The sequence below is a fragment of the Neolamprologus brichardi genome, chromosome 7 (assembly GCF_056152115.1).
Source record: "Neolamprologus brichardi isolate AB-2024 chromosome 7, ASM5615211v1, whole genome shotgun sequence".
Classification (NCBI taxonomy): Eukaryota; Metazoa; Chordata; class Actinopteri; order Cichliformes; family Cichlidae; genus Neolamprologus; species Neolamprologus brichardi.
The window spans coordinates 44,891,883-44,901,981 of NC_142110.1; the positions used below are offsets into that span (position 1 = coordinate 44,891,883).

Below are 10,099 nucleotides of genomic sequence, written 5' to 3' on the forward strand. Positions count from 1 at the left end.
GGTGGAACAAAACAATGCCTTGGCCGACATTCCGTGAACGCACCTCAAAACGCGAACGACCCTGCAAAAAACTGACGTCCGTGGGAGGTGCAAGAAAAACAGCTGGTAGTTATAAGCTGTAGAGTTCGCTAGACTGTGACGTTCTACCTTCGTGTCTGACTTCAGGCTCAGTAGTTTTGTCTCCGGGACAGGTAAGCTATACTTTAGCACCGGTCAGTCATTTATTTACGCTGTTTTGCGGTGTGACTTTGTCAGCGTGGAGATTAGGCGGGAGCTCCTCTGTCTATCTGTCTGTAGGGTGTGTCCACTGAGTTTAAGACAAGTTAACTGTAAAGTCTTCTGTTTCCTGACTTTTTAATCGATGCGATGTACTCTTTATATTTCGTATCTAACCACGTCTGAACCATAGATCTATAAGGCATCGATCAATAAGTTTCAGTTTCAAGAATGTCTTTGGCACTATGAGTCTATTTCGTTTTTGAGCTTCAGCTTTTAGTTTATCCTTTTATGTGAATTCACTGACAATCCACTTGCTCGCTTTCGGAGAATCAGAATGAGCGTGAGCAGCCCAAGCAGGTTTACTAACAGGAAAACTATAATCCAGCAGTTGTTAGAACTTTTCTCCCTCCATGCACGATCAAGAGTTTACCCCGAAAAGCAAGGTGTTGGTTTGTTCACGCAAATGAGGATTTTTACATTAGGTTGCACTATTGCGCTTTGGCAACAGCAAGAATCGCATGCTTCATATTTACATTACACACCGCTAAGGTGTGGCCCTAACCCTAAGTGCAGAGTTTAGGCTCCCGTGTTTGAATATCAAATATCTCCACAGACAAATACTGGGAGATGAGTCATGTTATGTATAATTTATGGTAAAAACATTTAATGTGCTGGATCATAAGTGGATGGAAGTGGACAGGGTAAGTTGATCTCCACAGGGATAAAACCAGGTCGGAGTGTACTAGGTTTCCTCTCAGTGAAGTAATTACAGGTGTATCCACACAAACACAAGTTTAATGAGATAAGCTCCCGGGAAACCACCACAGATGTAGGACACATGAGAACCTGTGACGAAATGTCGTGTGGTGGAAACCCTCTGTGAGATGATGACCTGTATACAATATTGATCAAAGGTTAACGAAGGCCACATTCAAACCTGTAACATCTTCCTGCCCTTGCAATGTAATAAAGTACTCATTGTGCATTTTTTTAAAATCTGTTCTTTTGTAGCTTTTAGGACTTCCAGTTTGAAAATCTACACTCTTCCTACAATGGCAGCAGTAAGTCTCTCTCAGCTGCACGGTCATGTAGTCAGTGTGAATTTGCATCACCGGTAGGGAGTCACTGCACTTTCGACACGGCATTCAAGTTAAAGAAAGGTTAAAGGTTCAGCAACCCGTGATAAAGGTAGTTTATTAGATAGTTTTGTTTTGCTTCGTTTTTTTGTTTTTATGTTCAATGCAAGTCCCCTAAACAAGATTATAGAGCCCTTACAATTCAATCCTGCTTTTTAAAACTGTAAAATAACCTAACACTCATGAATAGAAGAATAATTATGCATTGTAGCACATATGCCTTTGACTTTAGCATAAATGATCAATAATCAGACATACTTTATTACACATATTTTTAATTAATTCTGTAAAATGTTTACAAATGCTCATCTGCTTATCTTTACTTTTCTACTTATTGAAAAAGATGACATTTGCGATGGGCAGATAAGCTTCTGAGAAATGGATACTGGCTTTAAAATTGGCTCTTACACAGATGTGTTAAACTAGTTCAAACAAATTGATGTCAAACCCTTCACATGTACATAGTGAGATTATTTAAAAATGGCATGAATGGGAAAAATGATTGAGTTGTACTTTAATCTTTGTGTTTACTTATTTAATTTCTGTTTAATAGATTAATAATTGTATTTTTGTCATTTGTAATCAGATCGGAAACCGTGGAACTGTGACTGAAGCCGCTAATTTTAATCCCGACGCAGATGCCCAGAAGCTTAGAGAATCCATGAAAGGAGCTGGTGAGTGATCCAACACCATTGTCACCCACTGACCATCAGCTAAAGATATCCTCAGCCCTCTATGGAGAAAATAAATTCTCCTTGGTCTCTCCCTTCTTCTGAAGGAAAGTTTGAAAACTAATTTCAACATTGCGCAGCGGTCGTGGGGTATCTTAGTGTTTCCTTTATATCCATTTGATTGGTAATCTTTTACTCTGACAGTGACTAATCTTTAACCTTTGTGTTTTACAACATTTTCACTCCTGATAAGGAAGGAAATGAGTCTTGCTTATCATGCAGGTTGTAGTAGTAGACTAGCTTTGTCATGGATTATGCTGTTTTAAAGCCAAGCAGGGAGATACTGTGTAGGTGCTATGTAGATCCTCTCTAACATTCAGCATTTGGTAGTGTTAACAAATTCAGCAAATTCATGGAGATGAATGTTCAAGCTGTTCGGGTTTGATACTCTAATAATCTTCTCCTGACTCTTGTTTGAGCTCCATTGGAAACAGATGGTTTCTATGGCCATGGGAACAAACAACCTTGTGTTAGGATAATCTCCAGGCCTGCAGCAGTGTCGCCCGACTCTACGGCTGACATAAAATGACCGAACCTATGCTTTTAAATGCATTTCCAGCAAAAGAAATAAATATGGTCCTTTTATTTCAAGATTGACAGCAGTTAAGATTACATAACCTGAGTCTATGAAATTTCTTTCAGGCACTAATGAGGCAGCTATCACTGAAATCCTGGCCCACCGTACCATTGCCCAGAGGCAGCGCATCAAAATTACCTACAAACAAACAGTGGGGAAGGTGAGATGCAGCAAAAGTAGTCCATTCATAACTAAAGATGTGCCTTTGCATCTTAAATACAGTAATAATATATAAATGAGTTTGATGAACCCTGTTGGCAGTAGCAGCAGATGTGTTGTTTCTTACTCCGCTGTGTACTCTCACTGTCCTTGTTTTAGGTGGGGTAAGGTGATAAGGTGCAAGTTAACCTTTAACTGCAAAGCAGAAATGAATAACACTTGCAAATAAAGGCTAATACAGAGAGGGGCTTTTGAGTTTTCTAGAAGAGGAAGGTCTGAGTCAATAAAAAACACAGGCTGAACCCACATAGGTGTGTTACCCACTGTCACTTCGGTTGTTTCCTGATTATGGGGCTCAATATATTAACAAAACGGGAAGCTTGAGATCTTTATTGTATTGACATATTAAGATAATATTTATCTCCCTGCACACTGTACACACTGCACATCTGGTACAAAGTCATTAAAAGCAACTGAAAGTTCACTGAGGGGAGCTATGGGAACAGCAGAGTGAGCGGAGTTGTTGCAGTCAGGAAAAGTGAGTCATGTTGCACACGCGGACACCCACACGGGGAGGGGGTGGGGCTGAGTGGAACAAGCTCCTCTTTTCACCAAAACTCTTTCCAAGAACCACACCCTCTAGCGGAGACCCAAATGCTGTTGGAATGAGTGGAGTCATGGTCAACATAAATCCATTTCACTCAAGTGAATGTTGTAGAGAGTCTGTGTTTGTTACGCTGGCACAGCCTAATAAATTCACTTAAATATTCAACTTGAGTTTTTTTATATCACGACAAATCGACAAGGGGAGGGACAAAAAGACAAACACACACTGTGGAGGGCAAGAGATTAATAATACCTAATGATTAAACACAGAGTGCTGTGTAAACACACAAAGAGAGAAAAGAGGTGTGTAAAGCTGTCCAGCAGCCTAGGCCTATTGCAGGATAACTAAGGGAGGATTAGATTCACCTGTTCCAACGTAACTACATGCTTTATCAAAAAGGAGGTTTTTAACCTAATCTTAAAAGTAGAGACGCTGTAGAGACCTGCATCCAAACTGGAAGCTGGTTCCAGAGAAGCAGGGCCTGAAAGCTTAAAGCTCTGCCTCCCGGTTTACTTTAAATATCCTGAGAGTGAAGTGCTCTATTGGGATGATACAGTACATAAGCTAGACTCTAATTATTCAACACATTGTATGAGAGGAGAAGGATTTTAAAGTTTCTGGATTCTGGATTTAACAGGGAGCCAATGACAAGGAGCCAATATGGGAGAAATGTGCTGTCTTTGTAGACACCGTCCATATTCTTGCTGCAGCATTTTCAATCATTTGGAGACTTTTCAGAGGGTTTTTAGGACATCACGACAATACTGAATTACAGTAGTCCAGGCTAGAAGTAATAAATGCAGGACTAACTTTAAAACAATAAGAACATTCATCTGTTTCCATCCCCCTTCAGGACCTGGCTGATGATCTGTCCTCAGAGCTGAGTGGGAACTTCAGGAGTGTTGTTCTGGGTCTGCTGATGCTGGCGCCTGTATACGATGCCTACGAGCTGAGAAATGCAATGAAGGTGATTGAAGAGGTTTTTGATAGAGCTGCTAGTGTTTTAGTAATGCGCCTGTATATTCCTATTGTCCCCAAGGACAATAGGAACATGTATTATCTGTGTATGCAAAGTCTGTTATTTTTATGTCACACAAATCATCATTTATGTTCACAGTCTTTGAATGACACACGTATGTTGCTGTTATTTACATACTGTAGTTTATTTTGAGCTACACATATGCTTTACAAATATGTATTAATCCTTATATACATGTATACTTAAACAGTTGCACTGTTTATAACAGTGTGAAGTGATTTGGGGAAAATATCGAAGAAATTTGCTTGGGACTGGGAACCTCAGGAAGTGGGATTATGTGACAATAACAAATATATTATTATATATAAATATATAACAAATATACCACCAGCCTTTTCCTTTAATTCCCAATGTGCAGCTTACAGCATACTGATTTATTACAGGGGGCTGGAACCGAAGAGGCTTGTCTCATCGATATCCTCGCCTCAAGGTCAAACGAGGAAGTAAAAGTCATCAACGACGTCTACAAGAAAGGTAACAGTGTCACCTCGTCAGGTCTCCCTACCAGCTGGTACCAATGATATATGATATTATGTAGCAGCAACAAAACTCTGTGTTTTGTTAGGAGTTGCAATGACCTCCTTTATTAGAAAACACTGGATGCTGTAAATTATTCATAAAAGCCACTGCTGCTCTCTGTGTGGTGGTTTATTGTTGCTGAATTGTTCCTCTGTGGGTGAAATGAGAGTAGCTGGAAAGTATTTATAAAGTGGTTTTCAGTAACCTTGCCTTGAGTGATTTTTCTGCTTTGTTGTGTTTTTCTATAGAGCATAATAGTTGGAAATTTTAGATTAAAAACAATGAATATTAACTGAACGTGAATGTCAATATTTGGCTTCCGAATCTGTTTTTTATTTTTGTTTTGTTTGAATCTCATAGAAATCTGGATTATGGCTCCCTTTTAAGCCTGCAGTAAATATTATTCTTCCCACGAGCTGTTGTTCAGCTCTACAGCTCTACTTCAATCTACTATATTACTTATGTCTAACACGCCTCCTGCGGTATAAGCCATCGACAAGAATCCTCCAGAGTGCTCAGTCTTGATCTACTGTATGGCTAATATTTACATGAGAAGCTGTTATTAGTGCCTACGGTAGTTTGACACATTTAATGACTGACTGAACTAGTTGAGCAAGTAGCAACTTAACGGCATCTTTCCTACGAGTACTAACAACCAACAGAGCCTAATGTACATTTAGTGAACTGCATGTTTAGTGGTAAGTGTAATTTTAAAATAAAAACTAAAAGAATACAATGTCACATGATTTTATGTCTTTTTTTATTAATGGCAGACTATGAGAAGAAACTGGAAGATGCTGTAACTGGGGATACATCTGGAATGTTTCAAAGGGTTTTGGTCTCTTTACTCACGGTGAGAAAACTTTGATCAGTGTGCGAAACGCTGGCCAGAGACGCAAAAGTAGACAAGCAATTATACCGTCCAGACCAACTGAAGTTTCTAATATTTCCAATGCTTATCTGAACTTCACTGTATCTCCAAACAAAAAAACAAAACAAAAAAAGTCATTTGTTGAACATTTTCTGATGTAACTGCCCTAAATCCTCATCCAGCAAACCGCTTTTTCTTTTCCACTTTGTTTACAAAGCTTTAATCGGATGTCTGATCATTTACAAAGCTGACAAAAGTGAATATTTATCTATTTTGCATTTTTACTAAACTGTGTTAATCCAAAGAACGGACACTGTTTGACAGCTCTAAGTTAAAATTCATAGAAAATAAACAACAGAAAAATAAATTCGGCTTGTTTTAAAATTTAGAACCTTTAGCATTTTAGCAATCAAAAAAGTAAGGAAACCCAAACATTTTGGACTTTAGTGTGATATTTAATACTACCATTGTCAAATGGAATAAAGTCAGGCTGTGTAGATTATAAGTATGAAGTATTAACCTCCTGGTATTTACTAGCAGGTTCAGCCTTACTTGTAAAATGTCAGTTGGACCTTTATCGAATATCTTTTTTTCCGGGAAGAGGAAGAATGAGTCACTTCTGCATAATAAAATAACCAGTTAATATTACTTTTTCTGTTGCTTAATCTTGTACGCACGTTCTCTTGAGCTGACGCATCTCCTGTTTTGCAGGCTGGACGGGATGAAAGCACCAATGTGGACGAGGCCCAGGCTATTCAAGATGCCAAGGTAAAGGTTCAGGTCATAAGGGAAAATGGTGTATTTAACTCGCCTGTTACACAGGCGTAGAGGCTGGTTGACAACAATTTTATATCTGTGATTATAGGAAATCTATGAGGCTGGTGAGGCTCGATGGGGCACAGATGAGGTTAAATTCCTCACAGTGCTTTGTGTGAGGAACCGAAACCATCTGCTGCGAGGTACTATAAGTGCTTGGTGTCATGTGAAAATACTTTGCATTGCCTTACTTCCTTAAATTGGCCACCAAAGGAATTTCAGTTAATGATTATATCAAATTTATGACCAAAATCACTTGTTAAATCACATAATCTTTTAATTAGTGAGTCATCAGGTCACTATTGGCAACGTCCTTATGAATCATGTTATGTCCCACTCCAGTGTTTGAGGAGTATCAGAAGATTTCTGGAAGAGACATTGAGGAGAGCATCAAGAGGGAGATGTCTGGCTGCCTGGAAGACGTCTTTCTGGCTATAGGTGTGTCTTTTCAGTTACGTGATCCTTCAGATGAAGTCTAAGATACACATGGGTTCAAATTGGCACAAAAAATAAATAAATAAGCAAGCTTACAATATTTGCTGCTGATTTACCAGGTGGTCTGTGTAAAGTTTAGTGCAGAAACACAAAAATACACTGATCAGTTGACACTAAATATTTAAAAATCCACAAAATGAGGAATTGCAGGTCGACTGAAGAATCAAGTAGAATAAATTGTTTTTTTGCATCATACACTACGATTTGCATCTCATGTGCAGTGATTTGTTTTCTACTTTGCAGTGAAATGCATCAGGAACAAGCCGGCTTTTTTTGCTGAGCGATTATACAAATCAATGAAGGTAAATATTTCATGCAGTAATATATAGCTACCTTTCTTTCTTCCACTTCCAGTTCTATCATAAAACAACCACAAATATAAAGAATTACTTCCATTAAGTGCTACTGTATGCAAAAGCCTCCTGTCACCCCTCATTTCTGTATATATTGCTAGGAAAATGGGAAATGGATTCAGAGATTTATTAAAATGTGTGCAAACATACATGGAAATACAGCATATAAGGCAAAAACAGAGCTTGTGCAATTATAATGAGCCTGCAAATTCAATATTTGGTATGACAACCTTTATACTTCAATACAGCCTGAACTCTCTCAGAAAGTTTTTCTTGTAATTTCTTTAAAAAGTCTGCAAGTATAGTTCAACTCTGGATGTTGGCTGCCTTTTGTCCTGTTCTCTGCTTCATTAATGTTGAAGTTGGACCTCAACATTAATGGCTTCTTGACAGCTATTGAGCTCATTTCTGATGAGGGTATGGCAGACAATAGATTGATCAGCTGAAGGGTGGGATGTATCTTTCAGGTCCTGTGGCACATGGCCCACTATGGTATATAAAACACTCTTATTTACCTATGTACCTATATTTTTCCTTCTTCAAACAGCACTTGTCTAACATTCACACACTCTAAAGAATGCATCAGGGGAAACTTGGAGTTCAATATATTTCCCACAAATATTTAGCCATGCAGACATGCATCAAACCACCGACCACTCAGTTGGTAGACGACACCCTCTACTTCCTGAGATGCAGCCAGCCTTGCATCAGGTCTTTGTTGGATTTTTTTTTTAAATTTCTTAAGGACATGACTTTCAGATACTGTTGATCTGATGTAGATGGTTTCTTAAGCCTGCCACTTTTTCTTTTGTTCTCACAGTTTCTTCCAAATTTTTAAGGACACACTGCACGGCATGCTGAGATTTGCCCAGGTTTCAGCTAATAGCACCTTGTTGGTACAAAAATACAATTTCACGCCTGTCAAACTTTGTTATTTTTGACATTACTATTATTATTATGTTTTTGTAGGTTCAAATAAAAGAAAAGGAGCAAATTGTGTTTTTGGAACAAACACAATTTTTGTGACAGGCTGTTACTGTAGCCTGTCACAAAATGCCTAAATTTTAGGCAGTTTAAACAATTTAAACTTGGATCTTTGCTAAGCTTCCCTTAGATTTTTTTATGCTTCTATAATTCATAATTTAGTGTTAAGTGGTTTGAACAAACAAGCAAACAAAAAAACATCCCTGTGAAAGTGGAAATGAGTGGAAAAATCAACCATTGTCCAAAGGAAAAAATCTGAAAGACCTTCAGAGAGCCTGAATAATGATTGCTCAAAACTACTTTGTACAAGTAAGTCAGGCTTCTTGTAGGTAGATATAAAAATAAAAGTGGCTTATGAATTAGGCCAAAAAGAAATCAGTCCGAGGCTGTTATAGTCTGCGAGTCCAGTCCAGTGCAGTGAAAATACAGTTTTTGTCTCTCTCTTTCCAGGGCCTGGGCACTACAGACAGTGTCCTTATCCGGATAATGGTAGCCAGGGCTGAGATTGACATGTTGGACATTAAAGCACAGTTCCTGAAGATGTATGGAAAAACTCTACACTCCTTCATCAAGGTGAGGCACCAAAGACAGGGGACGGTAACGCTCTTTCGTCAGCAAAAGCTTTGCAATACATCAGCTGGGGTGTAATATATGCACTTCTAACTTTATGTAATGTCCTTGTGTTGTTTTGAAATGTTGCAAGACAATATTTAAGATTTTTTTTTTTTTTTTTGGGGGGGGGGGGGGTTCAGAAGTCTTGAAGTCGTAAAAATATGTTCAAATTTTTTCTTTTTAACCCCCCGTAGGGAGACACATCTGGTGACTACCGCAAAATCCTGCTCGAGCTCTGTGGAGGCGAGTAAAGAAAATCTCACTCCAACATTCAGCCATGTGTTTACTCATACTCAATATTGGCTTTTTTTATTACAGTTTGTTTATCTGTGCTTTTTACATTTCACTGTGCCTTATTTGACGCTTTCTAAAAACAATTAAACCAAAGATCAGTGACCTGTGCAGAGATTTCTGTTTTTTCTTGTCCTTGTTGTTGATGCTGTGTTAAGGATTTATTAATTGCATTATAGAGAGTGAAATTTATATGCTTTCCACATCTTTAAAAGCAACAAAAAGATGGATGTTGTTGGCATCTAGCTGTTTTTACAGTGCAGCATTTTCATTACCATCTAGTCAATGAAGTCCATTTGTTTAATTGGTAGCAGTTCCTCATTTGCTAAGTCAGCCCTTTATAATTTGATTCAATTACTTAACAAGATGCTATCTTGATTTGGGAGGCAGTACATGCTCTAATCGGGTTATCGGGAATGTCACATAAAGTATAAACTTACAGCTCAGTGCCTGAACAATAGGCCCAGGTAATGCTGTAGTGTGCAGTGGTCAAGGTGAACACTAGGTGGAACCAAAACAACTCCAAATAGGAGCTGTGGGCCCATAAAAGTCAAGTCAATGAAGGGGCCGCTTTAAACTTCCATTCTCAGCTGCAAAAAGAAGTCTGATTTTATAGATATTTGAAAAATGCCCCATTGCTTACTTCCTTTATGACCTCATGGTCTCAGTCACTAGTTTCAGTTCTTCTTC

The 10,099-nt window shown here is 38.5% G+C and overlaps 1 protein-coding gene across 2 annotated transcripts; it reads left to right on the forward strand.

The window, feature by feature from the left end:
• The first annotated feature begins 36 nt into the window (after nt 1-36).
• anxa4 (annexin A4) lies at nt 37-9,520 on the forward strand. Of its 2 annotated transcripts, XM_006788830.3 has the most exons (13): nt 37-191; nt 1,231-1,280; nt 1,942-2,029; nt 2,729-2,823; nt 4,283-4,396; nt 4,852-4,942; nt 5,761-5,840; nt 6,570-6,626; nt 6,724-6,817; nt 7,017-7,112; nt 7,413-7,471; nt 8,957-9,079; nt 9,313-9,520. In XM_006788830.3, exons 2-13 carry the CDS (start codon nt 1,272-1,274, stop codon nt 9,367-9,369), a joined length of 963 nt encoding a protein of 320 aa, XP_006788893.1. In that variant the 5' UTR covers nt 37-191; nt 1,231-1,271; the 3' UTR covers nt 9,370-9,520. The 2 variants fall into 2 exon arrangements, with proteins under 2 accessions (XP_006788893.1, XP_087699796.1); XM_087843670.1 differs by lacking the exons at nt 37-191; nt 1,231-1,280 and adding an exon at nt 1,292-1,407.
• Nucleotides 9,521-10,099: the final 579 nt, after the last annotated feature.

Bases quoted from the DNA above. Each gene is read 5' to 3' on its own strand.
- anxa4 (XM_006788830.3), top strand. The intron at 2,030-2,728 runs GTGAGTGATCCA...AATTTCTTTCAG, and splicing joins AGAATCCATGAAAGGAGCTG to GCACTAATGAGGCAGCTATC. The intron at 2,824-4,282 runs GTGAGATGCAGC...ATCCCCCTTCAG, and splicing joins ACAAACAAACAGTGGGGAAG to GACCTGGCTGATGATCTGTC.